The 15,879-nt window shown below is 45.8% G+C and overlaps 1 protein-coding gene across 1 annotated transcript in view; it reads right to left on the reverse strand.

Moving 5' to 3' along the window:
• Positions 1 to 1,451: 1,451 nt before the first annotated feature.
• Positions 1,452 to 15,879, reverse strand: part of BTBD19 (BTB domain containing 19) — a 1,094,395-nt gene continuing 1,079,967 nt past the window's right edge. Inside the window, exons 7-8 of the mRNA XM_086952302.1 lie at positions 14,021 to 14,146; positions 1,452 to 3,479 (exon numbers count right to left, since the gene is read on the reverse strand). Coding sequence (XP_086808428.1) covers positions 3,339 to 3,479; positions 14,021 to 14,146 — 267 coding nt within the window. The 3' untranslated portion in view covers positions 1,452 to 3,338. The remainder of the gene's footprint in view (positions 3,480 to 14,020; positions 14,147 to 15,879) is intronic.

Here is a 15,879-nt window from a genome sequence, read left to right on the forward strand (position 1 = left end):
ATTAATTTTTGTATTTTGGTATTCAAACAAGGAAGGAAAAATTCATATAGGAATAGTTATGTACAGCACACAATTAGATAATTCAAATGACAACCGATAAGACTTGGTGCTCAATATGTACAAGTGATGTGTAGCAACGCAAGTGAGAAAGTGAACAGCGATGGACGGCGCAAGGTGAGCTAAGTGAAATATTTACAGTGAGTAGCTCAACATGTGACACAGAATCAGTGCACAATTCGCAATTTCAATGGGGTCACAACGAGATGCACCTATAGTTTGCGCTGTGGAGTCGACGACGTTTCGGTCCTTAACCAATGTGGACCATCTTCAGGACGAGGTTGTCTCGTCTCGGGTGCTGTGGGGCGAAAGGGAAAAGGTTAGGGTCCCGGACAAAGGAAGGATGGCACAGGGGTGGAGGGAGGGAAGGGGTGCGGTGGAGGGAAAGGAGAGCGGGAGAGGGAAGTGTGGCCTAAGACGGGACAGGAATGAATGGGGCGGGAAGGGTATGATTGGGTGGCGGGGAGGGGAGCGTCAAGTAGGTCAACCACAATGTGAGCCCAATTAGCCTGGATGATAAAGTCCAAAGGGGCGGAGTAAGATGGATTCCCTTCAGCTAGTGGGCTTTTGCACAAACAGATGCGAGGTCATAGCCACACTGGAAGTTAAGGTTAATTAGAAAAGGGGTACCATTATAGGTGCACGGGAGGGGGGTACCATCAGAGGTGTACGGGAAGGGGGTAGAATAACCCTCGTCTGTGGGCCCCGGTGCGGGATATCATCATCAGGGAGCAGGGGCACGGGAACATGATGGGAGATATTCGGGGAAGACCAGAGCTTGGTCTTACCTGTGAGCGGGTAAAGTCTCAGCCCTGATCCGAAGGATCCGGTGAGGATCGTCTGACCGCCCAGGAACTGGAATGAGAAGGAAAGGAATATTGAGTATGTCAAGCCCCGCTAGGGTCGAGACGAGCACAGCGGCAGCGCATGAAAAATACCTGAGTCTTCTGGAGGGCCGGGGGAGGCGTCACAAAACGATCGCGGCAATTTAGTATTCCGGCAGCCAGGGACCTACAAGAGAGAGGACCCGTAAGATCCAGTACTGTGCATCAAGTCGGGGAACCAAGTAAGGCAGGGCGGGGTCTCCGTTACCTGGAGAATTACAGGATCTGGAAACGTAGTAAATCCGAGTAGGCGTACCAGCCAAGGGTCAGGGAGCCTGCGGTTAGCGTGTAGATCACTCATGGAGTCAAACGCTGAATGCAAAGGGAAAATTACTGGGGGGCGTGGTGTGGTGACGGAGGGGGGGCAGGTGGGCGTAATCGGGCAATGCAACATATCGAAGGAAAGGTTGTGCCATAACGGACCTTCAGTTAATACTGGTACCAGCTAGACAATACATTGAAGAACTGGATATTTTGACAGAAGTATAATACTCGCATATATACAATACATTGAAGAACCGGATATTTTGTGTAATATTATGTAACATGATGAAATGGTATGGTTCACAAAGACCAGAAATTACTAATTGTGTCCAGAAGACTATTCCCAATCCTATATTGTATTACCCAATCAGGCCTGTATGCCTCACCCTGCTCCTTAAGGAGCCATTCTGTTCCCATTCAATACCTGAGTCCACTAGGCTTCATCCAGCCCTACATGCTCACACTCAGACCCCGATAAGTATTTCTGTCCTATACCCCACCTAGTCTACTGTGTGTCATTGATTGCCCCTATGTACTATCAAGCTCCCCTTTGTATTACGCTTTCACACTGCACCTTCACTCAAATTATTACCCTATCTTCTCTTTTGGGCCCATTCTGCATCGCTATGTCCTATCCTAAGAAACACCAAGCCATCTTTATTTATTTATTTTAATTTGTATAGCGCATTATCACCCCGGGGTCTCTAAGCGCTTGTACAAGAGAAAAAAACAACTCTACAAAAACAGGTAGCCAACTTACACACTCCCCATGCTTCTCGGAAGAGTGTGGTTTTTAACCAATTATGCCTTTTACAGACTTACACCACATCCAATTACACGGACTCAGACTATTATCCCATCAGTAGTCATCTATTACCTGTTAAGCCTGCTACCAGTTAGTCCTCTATGCCCCACCAGTGGGGCATAGAGGACTGTGCCCTTCAGTCCTCTATGCCCCATTTAAATTGAGTAATCAATCCAGTCTCACTGTAAACCACTGAGTCCATGTGTGCCCTGGCAAGTATTCAGAAAACCATCCAGAGGCCGCTCGATGGCCTCCCCAGATCGTCCTCTGGTGTTCTTTCGGCCCTACCACCCACTAGCTTCCTAATCCCTGCGACTTTGTAGGTGCCCCATTATGAACCCATCCAGTGCTCCTATGTTCATTGACTGCTCTCAACTTCCTACTTTTCGAATGTTCTGGTAGCGCAGCCACTTTGATTAATTTCAGTACATACTACAATTTTCAAAATCAATTTAAATATTTATTGTTTTGTAACGTGAAATGATTTTAACACATAAAATGTCAGACCCGACACATCATCAAAATGCTCCAATACTTGGTAAAGGTACAAGCAGCAACATCAATGAATGAAAACGGCTCTTATATCGTTCCCAGCGTGGGAATTATGTGCACTTTTTTCTATTACTTGAGTGTACTGCAAAAAAATGAAGACAAGCCTGCTGTTTCATGGGCAAGTAGAATTTCCTTCAATAAACTGCAAATCTTGGAAGTAATCGTATTCTACATAGCACGAAGAGAAGAGGGTTAAAACAGCACTCAAATTGGGCAAATAACACTTTCATTAAGACCGGGTGGCTGCGATGGAAGGGGGAAGGTGGCCGGGCAGACCCAGCAGGCAGTCTAGCAGTCATTACGTATTTCGGTTTTTTTTCCTAAGCACCTCATTTACATTTTGTTGTGGCTGCTGTGAATTGGGCCTGCATGCCTCTTGCAGTCACGTCTCGAATATATAATCCATTCTTAAAGGGGAAGAAATGTCATGTCCTCGCTCTCCATCGCCCCTCCACCGCCCTGCACAGATTAATAATGCATTTCATGACACAAGGACACCGAGGGGTGCGGCCCCCTTTGTCACAGAAGTGGGGCGTCCGCCGGGTTAACAGGTGCACAGATTGCCTGTCGCATTTAAATGAGACACACGCTGCAGCCCGGGGGCATTGAAGAGAGCTCGGGGGCCGGGAGTCCTCACGGGCCAGCAGCGCTTGGAACCCCTGAAAGGCGCGCGCCGGCTGGCGAACAAAGGGCGGCACGTGCGAGACAGACGCGTGCCGCGCGGCCCGGGGACCAGCTGGCGCCCTCTGACCTCGGGGCGCCACGCCCCCTTCTCTTTACTTGAGCGTGGGGGGGTCGAGGTAGCGGCGGTGGTGCTCGCGAGGCAGCGTGCCCGCGCGCCTTCTCAGCAGGCGGGGCTGCGCGCGCCCGCCCTTCTTCAGCGCGTGGAACTTCCAGGCTTCACCGATGAACGCGACCTGCGGGGCAAAAAGAATGAATGTCAAACTTACTATGGTTACACCGAAGCGCAGCAACATAAGAGCCTTGAACCATACACGACAAAGCTCCAGAGTTTCTCTTGCACTTTTTGCATTTTTCTTCCTCATAAAATTTGACATTTTAGCAATACACATCAAAGGGTAATACTTTTCTACGTTCTGTCTCAAAAGTTCTCCCTTGACCTTTCTCACTTGAGTCTCCTTAAAAGTGGGAGGGCCCGATTCACAGAACTAACTTAAAGACTAGCAGCCTGATTCATGTAGCTAAATTGCACTCGCAAAGGGCCAGATTCTCAGAATCTGGCCCTTTGCGAGCGCAATTTTTGCATTTGGTATTCATGATACCAAATGCAAAAATCGCTATTTAAGAATTCGCATATTTGCGTGGAATGGCATTTAAGGAATCTCTAATAGAGATTCCTTAAATGCTATTCATGACACACAACAAAATAGCGATTTTGGACTTTTGGGGCCGCTATTTACCGACAGGTCAGACCTGTCGGTAAATAGCAAAAACTCCGAAAAATGCTTTTAAAAGCATTTTTCAAAGTTGCATGTAGCACACACACATGTCCTTTGGACATGTGTGTGCGCAACACCTGTCCAAAAGTGCATTTTAGGGGTGCTACAGGGCGTCCTTTGGACACCCCTGTCACCCTTAAAATCGCTATCTCAGTTGCGAGTAGCAAATTGCTACTCGCAAATCCCCATTCATTCCAATGGGCCTCTTGGCCCATAGGAATGAATGGGGAGTATTTGCGAGTAGCAAATTGCTACTCGCAAATAAAGAACATGTAGGAATCGCTATTTAAGTAGCAATTCCTACATGAATGCCGTTTTGCGTGTCCTCAATAGCGAATCGCTATGATTCGCTATTAGGGACACGCAAAACGGCCCGTACATGAATCAGGCTGTAGGGGCCTTATTTATGAAGGACTTGCGCCGCCGATGCGTCACTTTTTCCTATGTTAAAAGTGACGCACCGGCGGCGCAAGTCCTTCATAAATAAGGCCCAAAATCCTAAACTTACTACTTTTGGTATTTACAGAAGTTAGGATTTTGTCTTAAATTTGTCTTAAGACACACTTAAGACAGACTCCTAACTTAAGTCTGTCTTAAGTCTGTTTTAAGACAAACTTAAGACAAAATCCTAACTTCTGTAAATACCAAAAGTAGTAAGTTTAGGATTTTGTCTTAAGTTAGTTCTGTGAATCGGGCCCGGAGTGTGGGCGAGGAATAGCACACCCATTAACGACATCGATGAGTATGGTATTTGCAGGGGATGGGTATATAGCTGCCAAGTTTCCAGTGTGCTTATGTGTGACATTTCTGTTTCAGCATGTTTATGTGAGGCCTTTCCAGACCCCAGGAGAACCAGCATGAATGGCGCAAAGCGAGAGCTGCTCCAGCACATGGCACTGTTTGAAAAACACCTGCCCCCAGATATGAACTGACAAACACCTGCACAGACCCTATAATGTTTGCTGAAGTGGACGTGTTCTCTACTTTGTTGACTCACATTGTTGATTGGGCAGTGTGCTAGGATTGTACCTTGATGTGACTTTACCCCAAGCACACCTAATATGCACACCTAATATGGTGCATCATTGTTATGGTTAATATAGTTGTGGTAAGACACTGCTCTCGGAATACAAAGAAGATATCACCCTACAGTCCACAGCTGCACATTTCTGGGAGATGCAAAGAAAACCCCTTGGAGAAATAAATTGAGGTGCGGATGGGGCCTTTGAGTGGGTTCTACAGTGGAAACAGGCTTTGTCTCATCAGTATTTCAATCACTACATTATATAGTAGAACAAACCAACTCTAAGTCTTGTGCAGTATGTAGATGCTGCCTGTCACGGTTGGATTTGGACTGTGGCAGCACTAGTTCAGGTGATGGCAATCAATGATATCCTCTGTATGAGCTGGAACTGCAGTGCTTAATTTGAGCAGGTGGTTTCCGGAGATCGGCACTGGCACTAAATTGTTAACACTGGGGCTTGTGACAGTCTGCCACAAGGTGGCACTGTTTGGCTCATTTAGAGATGACTACAACAATACATACTTATTATTTCAATATACATTAAAAACGAGTATCACCTGCCTCCCAAGCCATTCTTATAGCTTTGGGGGCCTGAAATAGAATTATCACACTTGTAGGAGTGTGATGTTTAGTAGTTGTGTTGTTACTATCATTGGCAGTGCTGGCAGGGGCAATGTGTGGTGTAAGTTGCAGGGACCTCCCGACAAGAGACCTGGCACCTATTCTTTTTACAAATTAAGCACTGGCTAGAAGTGCCTCACAAGCAGCAATCATGGAGTTGCCAAGATGGACAGCCTGTGCAGTGTGCAAGCATGTAACACCACTGACCCCAGTGCAGTTCTGTAAAGGTTACATACAGTGCCAGCAAATACAGGGTGTGCATCAGCAATCAAGGCAAAGCTACTTGCCCCCTTGCATTAATATCCTGAACAAGTGCACACGCAAGTGAGGCAGCTAAGAGCTTTAACATATCTGTAATGACTACTGCAGTGAACCAGGTGGCAGTATAGAGCCATCAGCGCTACAGGCAGACATGTCTTTAACCCGCTGCCAGAGGTACACAGCTGATATGCATGGTAATAATAATAATAATAATAATAATAATCCACATTTATAAAGCGCGAACAATCACCCGTAAGGGTCTCTAGGCGCTGGGGGCCGTCGGGAAGATTAAGCAAGCTATTGCCCAGAGTCACATGGTACTGGGCTAACCTGCTGCCGGCGCCGGGGATCGAACTCTGATCCCCGTGTCAGTCGCCCTGGCTGCAGCGCCACACGTCTCCCATGATGTATCCCAAACAATGTGGTGATTGGGGAATTTCCTTTAAAAAGAGTTCGTTTAACCCGCGATGCAGGGCTCTTTGCTGAGCTGGATGGGAAATATCTACATTTTTCTGTTTTTTTCTAGAACATTACTAATTACATCCGGAACTGGTGCTTTCGCTCCAAATCCCTTATGCATCTGCAGCCTACTGCACATTTTTAGCCTGGTAAATTGTGTCAGGTTTGACCTGCTGCCATTTACTGAGGGAAATTTGCAAGGCATGGGGTGTTTGCAGCATTACTCGGAACTCTGATCTCTGCCCACGGTGGAACTTGAATGTGCTTGCTCACTCAAAATCAGGGCCTTATAGAGTCTTTGTAAAATAATGCAAAACAGTACTTGTGTTAAAGCATCCACTGCCCATGGTCCTGGCACACATGTAGCTTTAAATGGGAGATCATTGGCGGGAGCAGAGTGAATGCATTTATCAGTAAAGGGTTAACTGACACCAGCTTTTTTCTCCAGTAGGATATTCTTGTGCTGAAATGTGGTTATCACTCCACCTATGTGCATTAGACTGAAAAAAAAATGATATGTTGGTTAAGGTGCAGCCCTGCACACATTAAACAAAATGTGTGCACAGCACCAACCATTGCTAAAGACTGACTTTGGAAATGTGTTGGTCAATTCTACTGGTATATGTTGTGATATGAAGGTTGTAAACATAATGTGGTAACATGCAATGAAATGTCTTCTACAATGTCTTCTTACCAGTTAAGCAATATTAAATATTAGGGTCTTCACCAAAAGCAAGCCTGAGGCAGAGCTGGGGACAATGGGAAATGACCTCTTCAGATTTCACTCATTCCTCAGTTTAAGAGAGTGGGAGGTTTTTTGTAATCAAAGATTCAAGTCCAGCAGGACTGAAGGAGATGAGACAAAACCTGTTTAAATATTTCAAAAACACCTGCATTAAACACAAGCGTGTAATCATAGAGCAAGAGAATACATGGAGCTGGAGACTATGAGTTGCCTGCAACATTACAACATGCAAGAACATGAGCAAGCAATGTAGGTCTGAGGGTCCCTGCCTGTTGTCAATGTCTCTGCAGTTTCACAGAAAGCAGCTCTTGCTTTGTAGACCATGAGGGCCCTGTCTGTTCTTGTGTCTATCTGAGTGGATATGCCCGTGCCTGTCTGGCTGTGCAGACAAAGCAATCTCGATTTTCTTAAAAGGGATGAAATTTGCATGGTGGCGGCTACAGGCACAAGCCTGGGAGACAGCTCGAAGGCAAAGGGAGTTCATTGGTGAAGATTGTCAGCCTTGAAAGGAGACTCCAAGGGCCTAATAGGAAAAGCCCGTATGTGCTGTAAAGCGTGCATAGAACACCTGTGATGGCCTGCAGCAAAGCTGGGTGAGTGAGCTTCTCAGGTAGAGAGAAAGAGAGAGCGACACACACAAGAAAAGATAGACGTTAGCAATCAATATGAAAACAGATCTGGAGAGAAAGAAAAAGGCACAGGGAGACATTATGAGAGCGGAAGAGATGGTAAAAGCAGTATAATAAGGTAGTATGGGGACAAGATACACAAAAGGAGGAAGAGACAGAGCAAAAGAGGATGCACAGAGAGGGAGAGTTATTGAGGGGAAGAAATTGCCTCCAGTAGGAAAGAGACAGTGCAAGAGGCGGGTGAGACTGCAAGACGTATTGGGAAGAGATATACACACAGAAAAAGATAGTAAGAGGACAAACAGACAAGCATTAGCTAAACCAATAGGTCTGGCACTGATAAATGTTGCTTTATTATTTATTTATTGCAAACCTATGTAACACAAATGGAACAAGTAAAAAAAAAGGGGGGGTAACCCAGTAGCCTGGGCTCATCAGCCCTGGCATTGAAGACTCCTCCTTCTCAGGTAGCTCTGCACATGTGGTCAGGAAAAATGCTGTCACTCATAGTGAAGTGGGCTGAGCCATTGCTCCATGCGGTATGCTCTGGTGGTAGGAAGCAAAATGTGAATAGCAGCTAAGCCGATGTATGAGTGTATATGCATTCAAAACAGCTAAAATTGTCTCCAGATAAGACCCAAAAAGAGTCTGAGTGAAAGGTGGGTAGAGAGAAGGACAAATGAGACAATGAGACATGGACAGGAGAGCATGGGGACAGAGAGCGAGCGAGAACGCGCTCTGCTACTCCTATGCTCGGGGTGCACTACATGAATATCCATGCAGAGAACTCAGGGAAGATGTATGATTGCACGGAGTGAGGGAAAGACCAACAGATAAAATAATATGTAAGAAGCTAAAGTGATACATTAGTTACACCCAGGCGCGTAAAACCCATTGGACTCACCGGGCTGCAGCCCCCCTGTCGTGTGTGGCAGCCCGGGATGAGACAGATCCCGGGCACACACACATCCACACCCGAACGTTTCACAGGTCTTTAAAAGACCATTTGAATGTTAATTAGGCCTTGCAGTTGTTTCACCCCTTCTAAGAGCCCCTGCAGCTCCACTCTGCCTACTGATTAAAGGTTCAGCCCCCCCCCCGGTTACACCTCAAGGTGTGTTTCAGTGGAATGTCTGTTGCTAGACCTGACAGCCTTGGGAGGGTCTTCCCCCAACCTTTTTCACCTGCTTCCTCCATTTTCTGTGCCCATTTTTGCTGGCTCTTGGACTCTGCACACCTTAGCTCTGCTAATCAGTGCTAAAGTGCTTGTGCTCTCTCCCCTAAAACATGGTAACATTGGATCGTACCCCATTGGCATATTACATTTACTTATAAGTCCCTAGTAACATGCAGTACAGGTGCCTAGGGCCTGTAAATTAAATGCTACTAGTTGGCGCGCAGCACTGATTGTGTTGTCCACGTAAGTAGCCCCATATGTCTCAGGCCTGCCATGGCAGTGCCTGTGCGTGCAGTTCACTATCACTGTGACTTGGCAGGTAAAACTACTGGTTAAGCCCTGAACTCCCTCTTTTATTACATACAAGTCACCCCTAAGGACGGCCCTTGGCAACCCAGAGGGCAGGGTGCTATGTAAGGAAAGGGGAGGGCACATGTCCTTGTATGCTTTACATGTCCTGGTAGTGAAAAACAGCCTAATCCGTTCTCACTACGGTGAGGCCTACTCCCCTCATGGACTAGCATTGGGAATTCCAAGACGTGCTTCTTAGTGGTAATTCCTGATCATAGGGGAGTAGCTTAATCATGTTTGGTATGGGTGGAATGGTAGTGATAAAAGCACTTTGCTGGTAAGGTTGGTCTTAACACGATTAGGGCATAAATACCACTTTAAGATAGTGGGCATTTTTCTGATCTTAACTTTGCTCAATGTGACCAACAGCCTATCTACAATACCCATCTGGATGGGGTAACATATCCCATTCATGCATTCCTCCCCAACTCCCATAAACATAGGAAGGCCAGGGGTGGCGGAACACCCCTCTGCATGAATCTGCATTCTGGTGGCCGCCCTGGGCAGACGAGAGGAAAGGGGGCTCACATTAGGACATCAAGGAGTAATATCCTGACCCCACACAAATGGCTTATGATCCTCCTAGATAACCTGGCAGACAGGACTGGCTTGGAAGGGGTGCTTGTGCACTTCAAAACCTCTCTTTGAAGTTTCCCCCACATCAAAGGCACGTTTGGGTATAAGTACTGGGTCGCTGACCCTCCCAAATCAGACAATCCTGGACCTACACAAAATCTCTGTTAAAATAACTGCAGTGCAGCTCAAAGGACTCAGCCGGACTGCTTTCCTGGAAGGACTGCTGCCTGCTTGTTGCCCTGCTGGTTGCTGTTCTCTGACTCTGCTGAAGGAGAGCTGATCTCCAAGGGCTTGTTAGCTTGCCTTCTGTTTCAGAAGTCTCAAGGACACATAAGACTTCTTGCAGTTCTGCTGATGCTGCTGGACTCTACCTTCTGGGAGTCCTACCCTTGCATGGGGTTTAGGGCCTCAGAAATGGGTTCCGCAGCTAAGTTTCTGCCAAATCCGACGTAGCAGCTGACAGCTCTCAGAACCGACGCCAGACGACACAAAGCCTCACCACACAGTCACTCTGAACCAATGCCAGACGATGCAAAGCCTGGCCGTGCAGGCTCTGCCCCAGGATCAGAGGTACTGAATTTAAAGAGCTACCGGCCTGAACTTTGGATTTGCACCAGTCCCTTGCGACCTAAAGTAACCTTTCTAGCGCTACCTGCTTCTAAGAGCTTTATTGCATTTAATTCTTCAACATTCAATATCCCGACTTCTTCTTAATGGATTTTGATCGTTTTGGTCTTGTTTTACTCAGATACATATTCTCTATTTTGTTTAACTGTTGTGGAGTATTTTTGTGGTGTAGTTACTGTGTTGTTGCATGAGTTATAGCACAAATACTTTACACATTGTCTTCAAGTTAAGCCTGCCTGCTCCATGCCAAGCTACCAAAGGGTGAGCATAGGATAATTTCCGATTGTGTTGTGACTTACCCTGACTAGGACCGTTGTCCCTCCTTGGACAGGGCGCATGCCTCTGCCAACTAAAGATTCAATTGTTAACACCTGTGAACTCTCAACTGAAGCCAGTGGTGGCACTTGGCATTTGAAATGAATTGTATTGTTTTGTACTATAAAGTGGCTGCTAAAATTTACAAGTTATAGTTGGCTCCATAATCCCTAACTCACACCCCAAAAGCAATGCTTATGGCTGTCACATTATTAATACAATAAGTAAAAACCAGTAGTGCAATACATACTCAAACCAATAAAGAATGTTATAATAATATGGCTCATTGGTAATGTTAATGTCAAATGTTTTCTGACCTGAAATATAATTTAGGAAATGTGTCATTCCATCTCTTATATCAAAAGTGAGGTCATATCCACTGCACTCGTAGTGCGAGATATTGTTTGCATGGCAACAGAGTGTTATTGATTATGGAGTGAAACATAACTTGAGAATTTCAGTGTTTTTTCAGCTCAGTTTGTAACCATAACTGTATAGAACTGCATTTTTAAAGTTAATTTCTAAAAAAAGAAGTAAACATATTTGAAGGTGTTTTACCAAAAGCAAACAACTTCCCTTTACTATTCAGTGAAGAATGTAGTGGAGAGGAAGAGAGAGACTGAAAGGAAAAAGGCGAGAGAAACAAGTAGAGGATGATAGACCTAAACAGATATGGACATGAAGAATGAGATGTGAGCAGGAGAGGTGAGAAGGAAGGAACAGGTCATGATTAAGTATGAGCAGAAATGGCTTATGTAAGAAAGATTCCAGAAAAAGGCCGCTGGACTAGGGGAATGGTCAGGAAAAGATCTGGAGAGGAAGAGTGATTGAATTTGAGAGAAAAGTGACTGGAAAAAAGAGACAGTGAGAGAGAGAAGTGAAAAACAAAAGGGGTAGGTGTACAGGGCTAGAGGGAGCTGGGCTGGTAGGACAAAGAACGATGCGCATGGACACAGAAATGCAAAGGACTAGAGACAGGAGTGCAGGTATAGAGACAAATACAGGTATACTGGGAAATATACAGGGATGCAAGATGTAAAGGAATCGAGGGACGCGCACAAGAACAGAGAGCTAGGCAGGGATAGAGAGAAGTGTTTAGTAATAAAGGGTTGTGTATGGCTAGAGGGGGGTGTAAAAGGATGGAAGAAGGTGTACAGCAACAGAGAGAGAGATGTAAAGGGTTAGAGAGAGATGCACAGGACTAGTGACAGGTGCAAAGGGATGGAGGAGAATGCAATAGAGCTGTACATGGACAGAGGAGTTATAAAGGAATAGAGACCGTCTTGCAGGGATAGAAAGTGATGTACAGCAACAGAGGGTTGTACATGACAATAGAGATATACAAGAATAGAAAGAGCTTTACAGGAATACAAATGTGTACAGGGCCAGTGAGAGTTGTTCTGGGATACAGAGAGTTATATTCACAGGCCTTGGGGGATAGAAAGAATGATATATAAAGGGAGGAGTGCATGTCTAGATGATTGTGTATAGGAAGAGTGTGAAGTGTACAGATATAGAGGGATGTGTACAGGAATAGAGGGAGGAGTACAGAAATAGAGAGAGATGTATAGAAATAGGACTAAAGGAAGAGGGAAAGGTATTTCAAACAGCCCATCGAAATCTGGGACCTCCTTCATGACCTACTCTTCCAACAGAGACTTGGCTCAAACCTAAATCAGCCCCCAACATTGCGACTAGATACAAGATCACTAGAAAGGACAGGCCCGGTTAACCCAGAGGAGGACCCACATCTACCTACAAGGAACACATCCGTTGCACCCTCACCGAAGCGGTTGCAGACGACAAACTGGAATATCTGACGTTCAAACTCAGCATCTTCAATACAAGCATCCGGGGAGAAGCACTGCTTTACCGACCACCAAGACTACCAGGGCCAAGAACCAAATTCAAAAGCTCTATCGCAGGCATTGCTACTGCCTTGTAATCAACACAAACTCCTTCATTCTGCTCAGCAACATCAATTTCAACACCCTCAAGATCTTCAGGAAAATCTTCAGGTCACTTCCTTTCAAAACCTGAGTAACAAACAACCGCGTCACTCATCACCAGCAAGCTAGACTACTGAAACCCACGGTACATCAGAATCACCGCCAACCCACCAAGCGACTCAAAACCATTCAGAACACAGCAGCGAGGTTCACACTTAACCTGCCTCCACATCTCCCCATCTCAGAGACCTCCACTGGCTCCCAATACACAAATGTGCACAGTTCAAATTACTCATACACACATACAAAGCACTATGCAATTGAGGCCCACATACAGCATCAGCAGCATCAGCTTCCACACCCCCACCAAACACCTCTGCTCTCTAACCTCTGCACTGCACCCTGCATCCAAAGGGCTAGAGCCGGCTGCCATGCTCTCTTGCTTGGCTCCTAAAGCCTGGCTTGTTCTCCCCTTTAGATCAGGGCCTCCAGTTCAGTCCCAGAATTCAGAAGGCATCTGAAAATGTGTTCCTATAGGACCCAGACAGGGCAGCTAGCAATCCTCCTTCTCATTGAGACCAGGATACCCTCACGAGTGAGATGCCTGCTTTACAAGTACACTTAACATAACATACTGGAACAGGGGTAGGTATGCAAGAACAGAGAGAATTGCACAGGGATGGAGAGAGGTATAGAGGAATGAATGTAGGTGGATGTACATGTACAGCCTGCATGCTAACATTTGGAAAAATGAAAAATGTGCAAAGAATCTGGGGAATTTATCTCCCCTTCTCCTTAGACTTGTACTGTAATAACCAAACTCCAAATAATGATGAAAGGAACATGTTTATAGCCAGCGACCCGAGCGTGGTCTTCCATTTGCCGGTCAGCAGATAATTGACTCCAAATGGAATTCCACTGCTCAAGCCATAATACAAAGAGAATTAGGACCCAACACTCTGGACTCAACATAGCCGAAGGAATGGAACTTGAAGGAAGATCATAACAACTTGCAATGAAATGGTGGTAGTTTATAGCGTGACCGAGCTGGACCAAATTCATTTTTGCCTTTAAAAAGCAGGCAGAAGTGTATAGGAACAGAGAGAGAGGTGTGCAGGAAAAAAAGGACGTGTACACAAATATAAAGAAAAAGGATGAGCAGATGTAGCAAGGGGCATACAGGAAGAGAGGGAGGAGTACAGGAGCAGAGGGGAGTGGATACATTTTGACAGGCGTGTGCTGCATGGAGGCCGTGGTGCCTTACTGGAATAAACTGATCCTTCCGGTTCTCCCGCTCCAGGTCGGTGAGTTCCTCAGGTGACAGCAGGAAGAGGCGCAGCTCCTTCACGACATCTGCTGCAACATCTGGCACCGGTCGGTCTAGGACTACCTGGAACACCAAGGGAAAGCAACGATGGAAAGCCCAGCCATGTCACTTCCTACCCACCCCGTGACCAGGAGCGCATACCCAACCCAGCCCAATGAGTAGTTGCGACAGGTGCCCGCGGCACGTCCCAGCAGTAGCATGCACAGGGAAACTCCTCGTCCATGTGGGAGCCAGTGTGACACATCATTAGTGCTGGGCAAACCATGGCACCAAGCGATATTATAGATTATAACCCTGTCACTACATGAGAGTGTCCGAGTGTGGCTCTGTGCGGGCGCACAACCATGCACCAGAAGCGTGTTTAATAATCAGTTCCGTCACAATGCCCTTGCAGTGTTGACAAGTTCTTATTACACAAGATAGCCTGTTCCAAATCCCAGGCCTGCCAAAGAACCAGCCGCTGAGTGTCACTGAGGTCACTGTGACCTCTAGTGCAGCAAAAGTGACTGCCAGCAAATAAAAAGTGATCATGGTTGACTCACGGTGCTGGCGGGACAACACAAGCTTCTGCAGAATCAAACACTGACCACCACTGATCCCAGGACCATCAACACTCCCCAGATCCGTTCACACAAACCACATCAGAACTGCCACCTTAGCAGCAAGACCTTACACATAGTCAAGAGACATTCTCTCCAGTCGACTGCAAACTCCATGAAGAAACTCCAGTGAAAACTTCCTATTGATCAAACTCTTCACGTGAACATCTCATCAACCTCACTGACACACGCACTTCGTTTACATACATCATTTTCCAGTAACATCTCTCCTCAAGGACCAGGTGTCTTCTTTAAACAAATGCAACCAAACTAAACCTCAACAATATCAACTGTTATGATACAAGTCTGTTCCCAGAGACTCCTTGCTCTACCACAAGCGCCTCCACTTAAGAGTTCACCATCTACTACCCACATCTCATCATGCCCCCTTATAGGAGCTTCAAGGGTATAGAAAATAGCTCCCTGTACCCACCCGGTGCTGCACCTCTAACAATCAATAAACAATAGTTCTAAAATATTGCTTTGTTTGGAGACATATGCATGGGCTTTTAGATGGTTTGTGACATCATTCACCATCATTCTGAAGTAGCGTGCTACTCGCAGAAAAAGCGCTTTGACGCCTCATCAGGGGTAGTATCCACTATATAAATGCAATTACAATACAATACAATCATTCACCAGATTTAAAGCCCAACCTCCCGCAAGGACCTAATGCAGAAGCTCACCCTCTCGGACAAAACATACTATAGACAACGCGCACTCTCACCCACGAAGACCGACTCTGAGAGAACCCTGGTGAGATCACAGATGCCTTCAGTAGAGAGCACTTACTTCCTCTCACAACACCTCTTTCAGAAAACTTCACACCTGACCAGGGACAGCACAGTCCATTCCATAGCATCATTATTGAAAAGCAACAGATCTCACTTCCTTTTGCACTAAAAAATACAAATGTTTAACTTCCTGTTTCTTGTTACTCAATATTTGAATTAGCAATACTGCAATTGTTACACATCCCCTACGCAAATAGAACATTACAAAATGTTTTTGAACTTCCTCTCTCTTGCCACAGAACGTCCCAATTAATTCAATTACTTAATCGGTTTGCTAATACAGTGTTGTAAATTGGCAGAGATAAATGAATCAGCTCTCATCTTATGAAAATCAAAGATGTTAAGCTTGTAGTATTATTTTTGTTACCACTTTACTTGGCTTTAAATAGTAAAAGTGCATGAT

Source organism: Lissotriton vulgaris, chromosome 1_1, assembly GCF_964263255.1.
Source record: "Lissotriton vulgaris chromosome 1_1, aLisVul1.2, whole genome shotgun sequence".
NCBI lineage: Eukaryota > Metazoa > Chordata > Amphibia > Caudata > Salamandridae > Lissotriton > Lissotriton vulgaris.